At 38.9% G+C, this 18,898-nt stretch overlaps 1 protein-coding gene across 4 annotated transcripts in view; it reads left to right on the plus strand.

The window, feature by feature from the left end:
- Positions 1-18,898, plus strand: part of spef1 (sperm flagellar 1) — a 32,525-nt gene that overhangs the window by 2,603 nt on the left and 11,024 nt on the right. For 2 of the 4 annotated variants that reach the window (XR_011962305.1, XM_072583248.1), the window contains exons 2-5: positions 2,405-2,516; positions 9,039-9,204; positions 13,502-13,544; positions 14,847-14,928. Coding sequence is in view for 3 of the 4 variants with exons in the window: in XM_072583248.1 (XP_072439349.1) it covers positions 2,405-2,516; positions 9,039-9,204; positions 13,502-13,544; positions 14,847-14,928 (403 nt within the window). In the remaining variant the exon portion in view is untranslated. Of the gene's footprint in view, positions 1-38; positions 397-2,404; positions 2,517-9,038; positions 9,205-13,501; positions 13,545-14,846; positions 14,929-18,898 lie in introns of all 4 variants that reach the window. The other 2 variants (XM_072583251.1, XM_072583250.1) reach the window with 2 other exon arrangements.

Consider the following 18,898-nt stretch of genomic DNA (forward strand, 5'->3'; position numbering starts at 1 on the left):
TCTCAAGGCCTCACTGGTGAATTGTTGCATTCCCATAGACACCTGGGAATCACTGGCCCAAGACTGTCAAAGTGGAGGAGAAGCATCCAGGAAGGCATCAAGCACCTCGAGACTGGCCGTTGAGGAAAAGAATTGAAGCCAGGCAGAAACAGCAAAAGGAGTGTGCTGCTACACCAATGCCCCAACCATCCCTTCCCGTGACCACCAACTGCCCCAGAGGAATGAAACTGCACAAACCACCGGGCATCAACCGAGGCACTGGAAATGACAATTTGTCTTGTCCCATCAGCAGAGATAGCAGCCCATTATTATACAGTTGAAAGGGAGTTGCTCTAAGAGACAAGGAAACATTCTGCTGATTACCTTATATTGTACCCTACTCCTTCCCCTCAATAGGTGAGTACTCCTCCACATTGAGCACCAGTTGGAAGAAGCACTGAGGGTGGAAAGGGCATAGCATGTAGTGTGTGGGGGGCATTTCAATGTCAACAATGAATTGTCAACAATTAGTATCACTACTCATCAAGCTGGTCAAGCCCTACAGCACATAGCCACAGAATGGTCTGGAGAAAGTGGTGAGGGAAACAACAAGAGGGCAAAAATCCTCTCCAACATGCCTACTGCAGATGTATCCGCCCATGGCAGAATCATAGGGGTAAATACTACACATTCCTTGTGGAAACGGAGTCCTGTCTACATGTTAAAGAAACACTCAATCATGTTTGTGGCATGAATAACACAATGTTTATGGGTTCTAACAATATTCCAGTAATTGCACTGAAGGTTTGTTCTACAGAGCTTGCTGTATCTGTAGCTAAACTGTTCCAGTGCAGTCACAACACTAGCATCTACCAGCAATGTGGAAAATTGTCTAGGTATGTTATATATAAGAAAATCAGGACAAATTCAATTTGGCAAATTACCACACCATCAATCTACTTTCAATCATCAATAAAGTGATGTAGAGGGTCACCCATAGTGTATTGAGCATTACTTGCTTCACAACAAAGGAAGGTGGTTGTTGCAGGTTAGTCATTTCAGCTCCAGCATCTCTCTCCAGGACAGTTCCTCAGGGTAATGTCCTTGGTCCAGCCATCTTCAGTGCTTCATTCATGACCTACCTTCCATCATAAGGTCAGAGGTGAACATGTTCAGTGATGATTGCACAGTGTTCACCACTATTTGCAACTCCTCAGATATTGACACCATCAATGTTCAGGTGCAATAAGACCTGGATGATATCCAACCTCAGGGTGACAAGTGACAAGAAACAGTTGCACCACAGAAATGCCAGACAAAGACTGTCTACAACAAGAGAGAATTAACCATCGCCCTCAATATTCAATGAGATTGCCATTGCTGAATTCCCCATTATCAACATACTGGGGAATGCCATTCACCAGAACTTCAACTGGATGAGCCATATAAATTCTGTGGGCACAAGATCAGGTCAGATACTAGGAATCCTGCATCAAGTATTCACCTCCTGACTCCCCAGAATCTGTCCACCATCTACAAGGCACAAGTCATGAATGTGATTGGTGCTCCCTGTGTCTGAGTGAGTGTAACTCCAACAACACTCAAGAAGATTAACACCATCTGGGACTAGGTTTCCATTGTCATTGGCATCACAGCCACAAACATTTATTTCCTCTCCCACATGTGCACCATTGATTGCAGCACTGTGTACCATCTACAAGATGTACTACAAAAATTCACTAAAGCTCCTTACACAGCACTTTACGAACCTATGACCGGTGTCGAAAAGTGTGGCACTGCAAAAGCACAGCAGGTCAGGCAGCATCCAAAGAGCAGGAGAATCGACGTTCCAGGCATAAGCCCTTCATCAAGGATGTGGAGGGGGAAGGGAGCTGAGAGATAAATAGTGGGATGGGGGTTACATCTAGAAGGATAAGGACAACAGGTACAAGGGAACACCACCACCTGCAAGTTCCTCTCCAGCTTCCTCACTATCTTGGAAAATATATCAGTGTTCCTCCACTTTTGCTGAGTCAAAATTTGGAATCTCCCTGCCTAACAGTCCTCCCCATGCTGACACCAAATAGATAGCAGAAGTTCAAGAATGCAGCTCACCTCCAATTTCTCAAGGGCATTTGATCAGTATTAAAGGTAGCTCCTCCAGTAATAACCACATCCCCTAATTGAAACCGATGAAAGATAACAGTTGTTTTTCAATACATAGTTGGAAAATTAACCCTATTAACTTTATTCAATGAAATAAATTGTTATATATATATATTGAAATTGTAGAAAATGAACATGTAATGATTTGATAACTTTACCTAACTAATTTTGATAGAAAGTTGTGGATTGTTTTAATAGCCTTAATGGTAAGTTGCTAACCAAAAAAATTTCAAAACGGCTTTTATTCATTTCTTTTCAGTATTGGTTGCTGAAGTGGTGAAGCATTTTTTGCCAAAAATGGTAGAAATACATAACTATATTCCAGCAAACTCTACCCAGCAAAAACTGAGCAACTGGCAGATATTAGACAGGCAAGTGCTTTGATATTTAATATTTTATGGTCTGCTATGAATAGTTTTGCTTCAGTGAAGCACCCTCAGGAATTGTCTCGAGTAAAATGACTGAAATTTGTCCTCGTATCATTTGAAGTTGGTGTTGCTCAACTCTATTTGGACTGACACCCCCTTGGTTCTCTTTATGTTGTCTCATAAAGTTCTTCGAATTACCTCAAATTTCAGAAGAAACCAACAGGAAATAACTTTTTCCGCCCTTGTCTCACTTAAGTTTGCTTTATGCAGTTTAAAGTTCTGGGGCATGATGCCTGTCACTATTCTGATAAAAACTCTAAAATGTTTGGGTGGTCAGCAATCTTTATTTGAAATGCTAACCCATGGGTCCTTCTCCTGGGATGATTTTCATTGGTCACCGTTGACTGTTGTGCTTGCAGCAGTCTGGGCACAGGGTCATAGGAAAAGTCCCTTCAGCTCTTTGTGTATATGTCATGTATTATATCTATTCTAATCCCATTTTCCAGCACTTGGCCTGTTGCCTTGTCTGCTATGACATTTCGAGTGCTCATTGAAATACTTCTTTTGAGGCTTCCCACCCATACTATTCTTTTAGGCAATAAGCTGAGATACCCACCACCCTCTGAGTAGAAACAATTTCCTCAAATCTGCACCGAACCTTCGGCCTATGTCCCCATGTTATTGACTCCTCTACTATGGGAAGGAAAACATTTCTCCTAACCTATACGCCTCATAGTTTTGCAGTCCTCAACCAGGTCTCCCTCAGCCTTCTCTACTCTATGGAGAATAACCATAGCTTTTCTAGTTTCCTTTCAGAACCGTATCGCTCTAGCCCAGGCAACATCTGGTCAATCTAAAAGCTGAAAGAAATGCGGATGCTGTAAATCAGAAACAAAAACAGAAATTGCTAGGAAAGCTCAGCAGGTTTAGCAGCATCTGTGAAGAGGAATTGGAGTTAACGTTTCAGGTGGTGAATCTCCTCTGCACTCTCTCTCATGGAACTACATTCTTCCAAGGCATAAGCGTGGGCATGAACTCTCGAATTTTCTCCTTATTCTTCTCTCTCTCGCTTTCCCTTCTTTAGAACATTCCTTAAATCCTACTTATTTGACTAAACTTTTGGTCACACAGAACAAAGGAAATTTACAGCCCAGGAACAGGCCCTTCAGCCCTCCATGCCTGAGCCGAACCAAATCTACTGTCTAAACCTGTTGTCCAATTCCTAAGCACCTGTATCCCTCTGCTCCCCACCTACTCATGCATCTGTTCAGATGTATCTTAAATGCATCTACCATGCCTGCCTCTACTACCTCTGCTGGCAACGTGTTCCAGCCACCCTCCGCCCTCTGTTCACCTATTCGGTGAATGGATTTTAGAACAGCAATGTTGTCAGAAAAAAAAGGCCTGCCCAATCCTGGCTATACAGCAGCAAGTTTGAAAGGGTGAAAGGTGATTGGGGGTGTGTGTGAATGTAGATTTGAGGTCTCAGTCAAATCCACCACAGTTGAATGGCAGAGCATATAGTTTCCTTGAAATCATTGGGGTGTGCCATATGATTAGATCATGCCTCACTCAGGACAGAACTGTGTTATACTCTTTCCTGGTGCCAGACCTGAAGCCAATGGACAATATAAACATTGTGCTGGCAGTAACAATGAAGGCAACACTCCTTAGCTGCACAGTCCTTCCTGGCAATAGCTGCGAGTTGACAGGAAATAACCAAGTTTGAAGTCTACTATTGCAAAGCTAAATTTGTAATAGCTCCATTGTGACATACTGATGATGCTGACTTCAATTCATATGTCTACTTTTTAAAAAAAAATTAAACATTAGGTTTAGTGTTATCCTGAAGCACCCAAGTTCTGACTCGGAAAACAGCCGCCCTGATTGTATAATTAAAATGGCGGTTAAGAGTGAGGAGTTCCCTGGATACTCCCAAAACATGCCTCACATTCAAGTCAAGTGTCACATTCAAGTGAAGTGATACTTATTGGATGCAAGCATGTAAGAAGTCCTACTCTTCTGAATGATCTTTCAATTTTTGAGGTACTTTTTGGGCAATTAGAAATTTAAATGAAGAGGAGTAACTGGAGCTAAAACATTAACTCTGCTTTCTCTTCACAGATGCTGCCAGACCTCCTGAGTTACCCCAGCAATTTGTTTTGTTTCAGATTTCTAGCATCCACAGTTCTTTTCTTTATATTACAATGTTTGAGGACTCAATTTATATAATTACAAAATGTTCATTTGATTAACTGCTTCATCTTCCATTTGATCTTTCCACCTTATTCCCAAACTGTTCTTTCCTTAATCACATTGTCACAAGAATCTCTTTTTTTGTCCCCTGATCCCATCTCCACTGGATTAGCTCTTTCATATGATTGTCTTTCTCACAGACCAGCTTCTCAAAAGAACTACAACTTGGCTTTTACAACAAGTATCCTATGGTCTCCATTCATTAGACTCTTTGTAATCACTAGACTCCCCTACCCTACACCTTTTGGTCCTTGGCTTCCCAATTATTTAATTGTACTCCTGGCCATTATATATTTGCAACTGGAATGATGATCTTCTGGTGAACTTCAACTTTGACCACTGCTACTTCCTACTGCCACTATGAGGTTCCAAATGTTCTTTTCATGTTGTATATGATTCCACTGAGGCAATACATATTCTTGCTTGCTCCAGACAATCAGGTAATCATGTATGACTCCGAAATATATCTACTTTCCACATATATGTTGATTTGCTTTCCTTCCCCTTTAGGGGTTTAGCTAGCACTAAAGGTCTGCACTTCAGACTTCTGAATTTTCTCCCCAGTTAGAAAATAGTCCATGCCGCTATTCTTCCTACCAAAATGCATGACCTCACACTTTCCCACATTGTACTCTATCTGCCACTTCTTTGCCCACTGTCCTAATCTGTCCAAATCCTTCTGCAGCCTCCCCACCTCGTCAATGCTACCTGTCCCTCTATCTACCTTTGTGTTGACAAGAGAGTTGCCGCATTGCTCTTGTCCTTGTCCCTGTTTCCCAAATCCTATGTCTAGTTCCTTGGAAATGAATGTGATTTCAAATTCCTTTTCTAACCCTGTTGCCTGTTCTGGGTTCAGAGGCCTTCCTTTAGTTGGTTACCAAGCACAAATGATCCCTAATTTTTACTGTAACTTGCCTTTGAAATTAACGTAATTCATGGTTTTCCCTGATCTCGTATTCTCCCTGCAATACCCGGTGGCCTTAATATCATCTCTTCCTCTCTCCTGCTCAGCTTCACTATTGCTGTCCTTCAATTATTTCTGATCTGTCTGCCTCTTTTCCTCTAAACTTGATACATCCACACAACATGGCTTCATGAACTTCACTTTTTCCACCCACCAACCTGTTGTGTCTTCACGTTTGTACTCTCCAGCCCTCATTTACTCCTCTCTTTCTGTGATAGACTCTGTCCTGTCAAGTATGGCACACATGTCTTCCTTCTGTTCCTTGTTTTCTTCAATATTAAGGCAGCATCCAAGGAGCAGGAGTTCCTGAAGAAGGGCTTATGCCTGAAACGTCGATACTCTCTGCTCCTCGGATGCTGCCTGACCTGCTGCGCTTTTCCAGCAACACATTTTTCAACTCTGATCTCCAGCATCTGCAGTCTTCACTTTCTCCTTCTTCAATATTAACTCTAACTGGCTCCAGTTATTCTACTGCTTCTCATATTTAGCTAGCAGGCAGACTGATTCCATTTTCTTGTCATATGTGTGGACTCTTCATCTGCTGTTCTGCCTCACCGACAAACTCATCCAGCATCTGTACTAGCCAGACCCATCCCAGAAATTCCACTACCATCAAACAAACCAAATTGGAAAGCAAGCTTTGCATTTCAAGAACTTAAACCCTTGTTTATATCATCGCTTCTTCTGGCTACTGCTTTTATTTACATCAATTTAACGTAACTTTGTTCAGATACACTTCCGCTCATTCATATTTACCATTTATCAATTTCTGAATGCATAAAAAGACTAAACACAGACTTACACAAATTTTTTTTTAATCTCCTTTGTGTTTTCACTAGTCTTCCAGACTATTGTACTTCCACTGAAACTTTTACTAACTTTTCCTGACGCCTGTCCTAGTGTGTTTTGCCACTGATTCTATTATTTATCTGGCATTGTTTTTGGATTTGTATGCTTAGTCTCAAGAACAAATAATGATTATAATCCCCTTACCTACCTTGTCCCTTTACTGGGTACTCCAGCAGATAGTTTGCACCCCTAGAGTAACTCTGGGCTTTCAATCCTTTTTCTTCATCATGTTGTTTTCTGACATTTCACTATGTTCCCACTGACCATTTTCTGGATTAGTGGTGCTGGAAGAGCACAGCAGTTCAGGCAGCATCCAAGTAGCTTCGAAATCGACGTTTCGGGCAAAAGCCCTTCATCAGGAATAAGCTACTTGGATGCTGCCTGAACTGCTGTGCTCTTCCAGCACCACTAATCCAGAATCTGGTTTCCAGCATCTGCAGTCATTGTTTTTACCTTGTTGATTTTAACCCTACTGCGAATCCTCTTGCAAGGATGCCTGCCTTGAAGAAGTTTTCCTCCTCTCTCTACAAGAATCTCAGGGAGTCCCTCTCCCACTGCAACTCCCAGGTCCACGCTTCAGGCTCACTGCCTTTATTCCTGATGAAGGGCTTTTGCCTGAAACGTCGATTTCGAAGCTACTTGGATGCTGCCTGAACTGCTGTGCTCTTCCAACACCACTAATCCAGAATCTGGTTTCCAGCATCTGCAGTCATTGTTTTTATCCCACTGACCATTGCCTTGCAGGACATCCCACTATTCCTATAGCCATACTTTGCCCCAGCCCCTGCCCTATAATGAATCTCACCCCTGACGCAGACAATGGCTCTTGATCTATCACCAGCTGTGTGATGGTTTGAATCCAGCAGGTAGCTCATGGTTCTACCCTATTCTTACCATTGCTTTTTATCTCTGGCCCCTGCTTTATGGTGATTCTGACCTCTATTGCATAATAGCTCAGATACATGTCCTTGTCATTCTGGCTTTCCTGTCATGCCACAATTCTGATCTATCTGGCTGCTCTTCTCTTTCCCTTTGTTGTCTTGACACATGAGGCAGTGATTTATTGATACCCACTTAAATGACCAGTCCGGTTACTGCAACGTAGATTTTTCCTAATGACAGATGGTAAAAATAAAGATTTTCAATCCATGATCTGTCTCCTCACTACCACGGTCCCAATGTAGCACATCTGCTCCTTGTCATCATGTACAAAGGGTGAGTGCTTGTCCAGGTACCCAAACAAGCCTTGAGAATTCGATGTCTTGTTCAACTCGAGCAATCTTTATTAGATACAAGCAAGCAAGGAGAAGTCTTGTATGATCAAGGGATTCTACCAGTGCAATGTTTGAGCAGTCAATTTGTACAATTGGATCTTTCCACCTTATTCCCCAATCTCATCTTCTCTTGATCATATTGACATTGACTTTCTTTCTCTCTCCCTGATCTTGTCTCTCTTTGATTAGCTCTTTCATATGAATTTTTCTCTCTCACTCCCTGATCCTGTCCATATTTGATTAAATCTTTCATGTGACTCTTTCTCACAGACCAGCTTCTCTCAACATTTTTCTACTCGACTTTTACACCAAGTACCTCATGATGCTTATTTGTTAATCTCTCCAAACATGGACAATAGTTATTTTCCTATTTACTACACTGTTAATGTGCTTAAAATGTTTCACCTTCTATCTATAGGTGAGGAATTTACCTTTTGTTTTTAATTTTTTTCATTGTAAAAGAGTTGCTCATGGAATCCACTTTGTTCTCTGCATACTATCCAAAGTCATATTTTCCACAATGTCGTCTTTTACAAATTATTTTCCATGTAGAATATTCTGCATTAACTATTGAATAGGAGAGAGTTTTATATTAAAATACAATTAAAACTTGCAAATAAAGCTAATTATTTATATATGAAATTTTTAGTAACTGGAAATCAAGTAGAAATTTATGACAGATAATATTTATCATTTACTTCCTAAAACAGTCATAGAATCCCTACAGTGTGGAAACAGGCCATTCAGCCCAACAAGTCCACACTGACCCTCCAAAGAGTAACCCACCCAGACCCAATCCCTACTCTATTGCTCTACATTTCCCCTAATGCACCTAACCTACACATCCGTGAACACTATGGCAATTTAGCACAGCCAATTCACCTAACCGGCACATCTTTGGACTGTGGTAGGAAACCAGAGCACCCGAAGGAAACCCACGTAGACATGAGGGGGAATGTGCAAACTCCACACACAGTCACCCGAGGCTGGAATCGAACCTGGGTCCCTGGCGCTGTGATGCAGTAGTGCTAACCACTGAGCTATCATGCTGCCTAAAATCTGCTACACTTCCTTCAGAAAATATTCATTTTTGTAAGACCTGTATAGAGTCTTACGTTGATGAAAAGTATGATATTTTGAAGTATATTTCAATTAAATTTCTTTCACAATTTTTTTACGCAGGAAAGTATTTTCCAAATTACATTTTCATATTTCCGAAGACATATTAACAAAGTTGGTTAAGAGCTCTCCTGGAATTATTGAAACAGTTTTATACATGTTAAGACAGAAGATTGAGGAAGAACTCAATTGCACACAAGTAAGAAACAGACACCTTTTTCATATGCAGGTACATTTTATTACTGTATAATGTTCAGATGCCTTTATTTTTGATGGAGTTCTGTACCTAACTAATCACCAACAATGTACTGTGAGGTGATAAACCGAATCTTCATTTAAGTGTACCATTAAACTAGTGACAGCAAGCATGCAAGCTTTGCTTTGTCCTTAGCTCATGGTACTGGCCTGCTCAGAAAGCCTTTTCTGAGAATTGCATCAAAGACTGCCAAACGTCATTTTACAAACCGGCCTCTCCGATGGTTACTAATTGAATACTTTGTTCAGTAGCCAGCTTAGTAATACATTTCATGCATACAATGCCCCACATTGTGATCTCAGTTTACTGTCACTGCAACACAGAGCAGAAGCCTCTGTCTGTTTGTCTTCAAAGGACTTGTGAAGCTACCCAGTTACAATGTGTCTGTTCTGGCTGATGGTGCACTATTGTCAATGATCATTTATGCAGTTCTTCTACACACAATTGTGCCTGGAAAGGCAGTCATGACATCAAATTTCAAACAGCATGAGGAAGTTCATAACTGCAGTTATTTTTGTGTTGTCACCCAAATCGTACAAATACGCAGTACTCCTCATGAAGAGTTCAAGCTCAAAACATCGAATCTCCTGTTCCTCGGACGCTGCCTGATCGGTTGTGCTTTTCTAGCACATATTTTTGACCCCACTTTCTCCTAGTAGTCCACAGTATTAGAAGTACATGACAGAAGGATTTCAAGTAAATATGGGTCTTTAATGTAAACTTGAGCTTGCTTCACAGGAGGCTCCCAAGCACTGAGGATATCACCTAGACAGGGGACGAAACATCTGCAACACCAATTCCCAGCTCGGCGAACAGAACCACAACAACGAGCACCCGAGCTACAAATCTTCTCACAAACTTTGATTGCCTCTCCAGTGAGTGAATTAAGGCTCTGGATTAGAGGTGCTGGAAAAGCACAGCAGTTCAGGCAGCATCCGAGGAGCAGTAAAATCAACATTTCGGGTAAAAGCCCTTCATCAGGAATACAGTGCTTGAAGGGTGGAGAGATAAATGCTGTCTAGATATCTGCCGACCCAGAAACGTAGGTAAAATTAACACCAATAATTAGAAAGAAATGTTTGTATTTATTAGAGCCTTTTACAATATCTCAGGCAACACCTTTTTTGACTGTCCAAAAGGTAATGCCAATAACAGTCCTGCACACCTTCAGTATTTCACTGAATACTAACCTAGAGCTTACATGCTGAAGCCTCTGAAGTGGAACTTAAATCTACAACTTTCTGACACAGAGGTGATGTGTTATCACTGAGCCACATAAGCAACTCAAATCCTTAATTTCAGTTACAGTTCAAACAAATAATTTCAAGCAGTTCACTTAATTGCTACTCAAATGGTAAGTGTTTACCTATTGTGCTAAACTTATACAGTGGTTTTTACATTACAGTGTATTTATTTTACTTTGATGCTATTGGTGATAGACTCCCGACAGCAACATTGTCAATTTAAATGAAACATTGCTACTGACATTAGAGGTGCCAAGATTCTCTTTAAATGATTTTCCTTGCTCACTTGCAATTATACCTTTGGCTGCCTAGGTCCTCAACTTTGGAATTCTTTCTATTCTAAACCTTCTCTTTTATGATGTTCTTTTAAATCATATTTATTTTGGTTACCTATCTTCTTGTCTCCTTATATGACTCAGTGTCAAATTTTGTTTGTTAATAGTGTCCAAAAGCAGCTTGGGATGTTCCGTTACATGAGAGGTGCCATATAAATTTAAGTTGATATTCTTGTTGAAGAGGTAGCCATCCATCACTCGAGGTAGTAGCAGCGGACCAGCAATATAGGTGTGTTTAATATAGCAGCAATTATTCTGAGCATGAGCAATCTGAGTGCTCAACCTGCTTAGCCCAGCAGCAATACAATTTCCCAGTTGCTGAAAGCCATGCTGAGGAACGTCTAGTGTCAATAAATTAAATTACATTTTTGTGACTCTTCAACAATTGTGCTCACACATACAACTGGTTATCTGACTCTGCCTGGGCTCTGGCAGATACCCACACTACAGCTGGACTTCACAGTCTCAGTGTAGACCCTTTCTGGTGGTTTTGTAACAGAAACCTGGAGAAAATGAGGACTGCAGATGCTGTAGATCAGAGTCAAAAACTGCCAGTCAGGCAGCATCTGAGGAGCAGGAGATTCGAGAATTCACACATAAGCTGTCATCCTGATGCTTGAAACATTGACTCTCCTGCTCCTTGGATGCTGCTTGACTGGCTATGCTTTTCCAGCACCACACTTTTTGACTTGTAACATAAATCTGATATTCACTGAGAATCCTTTTGTCAGTGTTTGTTGCCTTCATCTTTATTCTGCCGGTATAAATCCACAGGATAGAATTTGCAACCAGCAAACTACATAAGAGCCTAAATTGCTTTGAATACATTTCAATATTTTTGCTTAAAATCATGCAAATTGGGTAATTTCTGTATGAAAAATAAAATGCATTTAAATATGTATTCATCTTAAACATTTGAGCATGCAGTTGATAATTGGAATTTATGTTCTCAAATGTTAGAATCATTGAAGTCCTACAGGCGATTAGGCCCATTGGGTCCACACCAGTCCTCCAAGAGCATCCCACTGACTCATCCCATCCCTGTAACATGGAAATCCATTGATCCTACACTTCGCTGGACTGTGAGGAAACTGGAGCACCCAGAGGAAACCCACTCATACGCGGGGAGAATGTGTAAACTCTACAGTCACCTGAGGGTGGAATTGAACCCAACCTTCTAATCTAGCATTTCCTATGGCTGACTCAGCTAACTTACACATCCCTGGGCACTATGGGCAATTTAGCATGGCCAATGCACCTAACCTGCGCATGTTTCGACTGTGCAAGGAAACCGGAGTAAACCCACGCAGACACAGGGAGAATGTGCAAACTCCACACAGACAGTCACCCAAGGCTGGGATTGAACCTGGGTCCCTGGTTCTGTGAGGCAGCAATGCTAACCACTGTGCCACCCCATCCTGAAATTGCCCAGAGGGCAGTTAAGAGTCAACTACATTTCTGTGTGTCTGGAGTCAAATATAGTCCAAACCAGATACGGATCATTAATGTCCCTAAAGGACTTTAGTGAACCAGATGAATTTCTCTGACAGCTGATGGGATTTGAACCCAGGTCCCAGAACATTACTCGGGTGCCTGGACAAACAATATAGTGAAAATACTTCTACACCATCGCTTTTTAAGGCAATTTTTTTTGTGCTAATCATAAAAATCACCCTCATCCAGGAACTGGTCATAACAGTACACACCTGAAAGATAGTCTTGTCTTTTCTCCTCCACACATTGATTGATGTGCCATGTAGCCTGAGTATTTTCTGCTTCATTGCCAATAAAGCTTCAGAGTCTTATTACTCCAAGATATGGTAAAATCCTGAATTCCTATCAATTACCAACATATCTGTTGATCCCTACATTATGTTTGCAAATTGCTGCTGACAACACCTGAAATCAGCAGCAGTTGTACACTGTGAGCACAGCTATAACAAATGGGATACACAATGCCAAAGAACGTAGTTAACATTCATACCTTCAGTTACAGAGGCACCTCTGTGTCTACGTAAATATTGATATTGGACCTAATGAAAAGGATATTCTATAAACTTCATAAAGCAATTTTGCAACCACTTTCTGAAAAAGTCTGGCACAGCCACTTAACAAGGTATCAGCCAAAATATATGAGTAATAAATTGTGAAAAATTGCGTTTGCACTGTTATGAAGTTTATATATTTGTTGCAAAAACTGTATTCAATAAAATAAGGGTGATTTTGATGGAAATATATATGGGCGATTGCATTGAACATTAAAGGAGTTATTCTCTAATATTAAATATTGTTAGTTATCCCATGTAAATAAAGATAAATCGCCGTAGTCTTATCAGACTGTAGGGCAGCTCTTTCATTACAGAGAGTCAACTGGTGATAGTTTAACCTGAGGACCACCATTTTCCTGATGAGAATGAGATAATCATCTTTGCATTATTCAGTATGGAGTATAAATGTAAATCAAAATGCCATTAATTTCAGTGTAAGCTCTCTTGACTATCTACCATAACTTCAGTAGAATATCCACACTAACACTGAAGAGATGGCATAATATTTATGACAGATGATCCCATCCAAATTCTTCCCTATAATGGGAATGGCAACCTGAAGCAAATATTTGCGGAGTCATTAAAAATAGTCGAATACACATTTGTTTAACAAATTCGTAAGTAGATTCCTTTATTTTGGCAGGAGGTGGAAAATTACAGTACTTATGCAGACAAAAACATTTCAGGTAAGCTGCTTTCTTGCACTTAATAATTATTTGGTTACAGAGCCAGTAGAAAGAGAGTACACTGACTCATATTATTTAAGATATGTTGGCAATAAGCATAAATGAAGCATTTTATGATTCAATTTTTTTTAAAAACTATATTTGTTTTTTGTTTAAAAAAATTGTGAGCCAACAATATTGTGTTGGAAAGGAACTTCTTGGTCCACCGAATAATCAATTAAGTTGTTGATTTCTTGTTCTTGGGATGTGGATGAGATGCTGATAAGAATTCATTTATTACTCCCCTATGAAATTGCGTTGGTTGTCTCCTTGAACAGTTGGAGTTCTTGTGAGCTTGAGTAAGGTAGAGAACTTCATGATGTTTGTACCAACAGCAAAGGAATGGTAGTTAATATTCAAGTCAAGAAGACTTTACTGCCATTATCCTTTTTGAGAGTAGAGTTGGAATTGGATGGGCTTGCTGTCAAAGCTAATTTGGTAATTTGCTTTTTTAAATAAAATGAATGCCATCAGAAAATGCATTGATGCCCCTGTTTTAGAAGAGATTAGCTGAACCTTAATGAAAGTTAAAATATTTCCTTGAGAGCACCAACTAGGAATAAAAGTTCAGTGAAAGTTATGGCAGAGTATCCATTAATATCTACATATTATACTCCATCATGTCATCAAGAGTAAATCTTCAGCAATGTCAAAAGCACTGGAGTTTGATCTTTAAAACATGTTAGTGGTTCTAACATTTGAATCATGATTGTTTAATATGGCCCATCATTCTCCAATTGAGATGTTTACAGTACTGCATTGTCTTATTTTCTAATACTGCATAACTTGATGTAACGGAAATGTGGCAAGTTCATCAGCTGTGAAAGTTGCAAAATGTTCCTTTCTGCCTTTGACTCCATCCTTGGCTATATAAAACCTTTCCAGAACATAATGTTCGATTCTAATTCCTCTGTCATTGCACTGACGAATGAAACACAAATGAACAGGATTTCCTTTAATATTAATTAATAGATCTAAATCTTCCAGAAGTAAGAAAGTAATTAAGTTAAAACCAGAGTGATATATGACTGACTCATTTGAACTTATCCTGCTGTGATGGTTCAACAATAAATGTATTTTTAAAAATGTAGGTGCAATGTTCTCTGCACAACTAAAACTACATTGGAGGTAACCAGAAATAGTTGCTGTAAGGACATAAAATGATGCTGCTTTATCTTCCTATATGTGAGTGTAATAACTTGTTACAACTCAAGCAAAATATAATACACGTTCTGCACAAAGTTATCCTATTTTGTTTTCTAGATTACGTACCACCCAACATGCATTTATTTACAAAGGAATGCCAATCCCAACCTGAAATGTGGAACAACAGTCAGAAGCAGAGGTAATTTAGAATACTTATTTCAGTTCATAATGGTAAAATATTGCCTGCCATCTATTTGTAGTACCTGTACATATTTTATTTGAATCTAGCACAGACCATGTACATCTAATGTCTGAAGTTTTCGTCCAGTTCTAAGTTAAGAATAAATTGATCTGATTTGCAACTTATCATTATTAAGTTGTCAATCCTATGAATAATGATTGTGGAATAGAGGAATATTGTAAAAGCTCAGTGGGGTCCTCATGTGAGGCAATATTTTTGGGGGCATATATGGAATTGTATCTGACCTAGTAGTACAAAATGATCCATTTCTAATGATTTGCATTTTTACCTGTGAACCATTAAAATACTCACAAAATAACAACACAGCATGCCAAAGATGTATTTACGTAGTGTCTCTCTGAGCCAAATGTCAAATACCTGGAGGCAGGCAATGCTCTGACCCAGTACCTGTCTGATCCCTGCAGCATTCTTCAAGTATAGTGATGCGTAAATAAACAAAAGCAGCAGCCTATTTATCTGCCCCAAGGCAATCAATGGAAATTGGCATGATGCAACTCAAAGTGGTGCTACATTAGCAAACATATCCCTAACGGGTTATCTAAATTGTCAAAATTATGTAAGCACTACAACCTTCCAAATACATCTATTAAATTTAGTTTATAGAAGGCACTACCTTTGAAATTATGATGTAATTCTATTTTCAAACAATTTCATGCTGGAATCATTAGGTATTTTTGGTTACTGCTGAACCTGTTGATGTTTGGAGGAATAACTGCTCTCTGGTAGCACTTTAAATAATAGGATGGTGTTCTCCCAGTTTTCCCGCTAATATTCATTCCTCAACCAATAGCATGGAAGCACATTAACTGGTCATTTTTCTCATTCCAGTATATAGATTGACTCCTGGAATACAACAGTAATTACATTTCAAATGTAATTTGTAGGATCTAAAAGATGTCCCAAAAGACAATGTATGCTATGTATTTAGAATATATAATATTATATAATATAAATGTAGATAGTATAAAGGTATGTTCTTTCTTATACATTTTGGATAAACTCAAGTAAGTCACAGAGGCATCTGTGCTTATACAGTGGTTGTCTTTTATGTTTTTAACAATAAGACCATGTGAGATATTAATATTTAATTGCTGAAACTGAGGAAGGAAATGACTTGGCCTTCTTGCCAGCTGGTTCTGATACTATTGCTGCCAACAATACTTGATCTTCCTCTTTTTTCACAGTGAAACTTGTTGTTCTCTTCTGCTGTGGGTGTAGCTTGCTGGCATTTGCAACAGGCAGTATAAATGATGAGACACGTACACTGTGCAAAGTGCTAGATTACTCAGGCCCATCTGCAACATTGGGTCATCTACTTTCTTACGCATAAAACATAGACAATGTCACCATGCTCCAAGAGATACCTTAATTGTGCAATTGCATTTTATGAGGTGATTTTGTGCTGATCAATGTCCCTTTGTGAAACATCTAATGAAAAGAGGATAGTGATTGTTTTGATGTTGTGAACTTCACCTACCTGTTTTACCTCTGTGTTCTTGCAACCTATAATGTTCAAAGTAGCTTTTTCATAGAGACTGAGTGAATTTTCAGGGCTTTTTTTCATATTCTAGAGGGAATCTTAGGGTGTGGAACATATGGAACAGACTAGTATTCGGAACATAGTTCATTCTGTACAATGAATAGAAGTGCATCACACATGTTGAACACAATTTCATCCATCCTAATTCATCCATGCCGAAAATCCCCCATTCTAGTATCTTCAATGGTTCTAGATATTTTGCCTAGTATATATGAAACTCTGTTCTTTGGAATGAGTATTCAAAAAATTCAGCTTTACTATTTTGAACTAGTTCATTGTCCTCAGACAAACATTTGAAAGTTAATTTAAAATAATATTTCATTTGTGCTCTGATAATGTCTTACACTTTCTGAAGGATTGAAAAGTCCAACTTTTTCTTCGTAATTGAGTCCTATAACATAGAAATTGAACAATAGGAATTTGTTTATAAATGAGGGGACAAGAGGCACTAACAGAATACAAACAGATATTTTACTTCTCACTAGCAAGATTCTCATCTCTCCATCCAAACCCTGGGTGGAAAATCAGATATTTTATTCTTGGCACCAAGAATCTAATTTGCTTGAACTCAGCATATTTTCTTACCAGACTCGTGACTGCCTCTCGTTGAGAGGCTGGGAAATTCATCTCATTATTTTTGCTTAACACATGGACGAGCCATATTTTGCTATAAAAAAAACTTTAAATTTCAGGTCAGATGAACACATGTAAGCCTCTTCTAGTAACACCAGTACTTCAATATTTAGTGTGTGTGATATAGTATAAAATACTGTTAGAAGGAAGTAGAGAAATATTTAGCATATATTTTATCTGTGGCCTGTAGATTCCTGTTTTTAATGACTTTGTGGTTTTTACTTTTTCAGACATCCAGATGGAATTTACGATAACAAGTTTTGTTTTTGCACTATAGTACAAACAAGCTTTATGTAGTTTATAGTGAAAGATTTTAAGAATCCAATTGCAGTCTCACAGCGCAAAAGCTGGGTAGTAGGTTGACTGTTTTGAGGTTGATGTTCATAATATGTGAAACTAATTTGCATTGGGCAAGTATTCCATGTCAAAAACACCTTTATGAGCAGAAGTCAAGGTAGCAACAATATCACATGGTGATGGCAGACAACAAATAAATTAGCAGTTCAATCATTTTGCAATGACCATAATGTCCTGAACTCTACTTTTGCTACATGATGTTCACTCAGCAATACAATGGTACATTCATAGTCTTATCCACTCTGATTTACTTTTTATGTTATGTATTTTAACGGATCTGCAGTATATCACATTCATACATGAAAAATATCAATCTGTGTGAAGGATGTAGGTGGCATGGTCCACAGGACCAGTGGCTTGAAGAGATAAAGAGTAAGTGAAGGATAAAATAATGTAAGTTTAATAACAAAAGTATAATAGGGACTATCAGGGCCTACAACTAATATAAAGTAACTGAACAGAATAAACTGGAATTGGCCTCAGTGTTCTTGTGCTAAGAAAGTGAAGATTGGCCAAGTTCCCATCTACAGCCCAACTGAAATTACACATTGCTGTAATAGTTCAACTCACAATATGAATAATAATCTCTTGGTTAATGTACCACAGGGAGAAGTTGGAAGTAGGTAAAGGGAAGAAATCAGGAGAAAATAACTAATTACATTTAAGAGCAGAATATATTCATTCAGTCACTTTTAAGTGCCATTAAATGGGACAATTCAGTGAAATAATCAGCCCACTCATTTGTGCACAATGGTCCAATATGCAATTTATTTTGAGCAAAGTTTTGTTAAATGCAGTAATTACTACAGTTACTTGCTATAATTTATCACAGCCTATTACAACTTGTTTTAGAAATAGAGGTCATAGATATACACACACTGTTCATTCCTGAAGAAGGGCTCATGCCCGAAACGTCGATTCTCCTGCTCCTTGAATGCTGCCTGACCTGCTGCGCTTTTCCCGCAACACATTTTCAGTTCATAGATACACACACAATTACGTAGAGAGATGAATAAGTGGCTGAAGTAAAATTTTACATTCAGTCAATCTGCAACCAGAATGATTAAAACTAATTAACATTTTAAGAAATATCAAAAAATGTTTGATTGGAGAAGACAAGTCAACTGGAAAATAAACTGACAATAAAGAATTGAGATTTTGCTTAAAATCTAGTAATAACTAAAAATCTAGTAATAAGTTCTAATATTAATCATCAACATCATTCAATATTACTGTCAAACATATGGCATCACCAAATATATTATTTGTATTTGTGTTGTAGAATGAGTACTTGAAACTTATTTTAAAAGTATATGTTGTCTTTGAGAGATGCTTGAAAACAATCTAGTCCAGAGCATCTTTATGCTGAAAAGTATT

This window comes from Chiloscyllium punctatum, chromosome 13, assembly GCF_047496795.1.
Source record: "Chiloscyllium punctatum isolate Juve2018m chromosome 13, sChiPun1.3, whole genome shotgun sequence".
Lineage (NCBI taxonomy): Eukaryota > Metazoa > Chordata > Chondrichthyes > Orectolobiformes > Hemiscylliidae > Chiloscyllium > Chiloscyllium punctatum.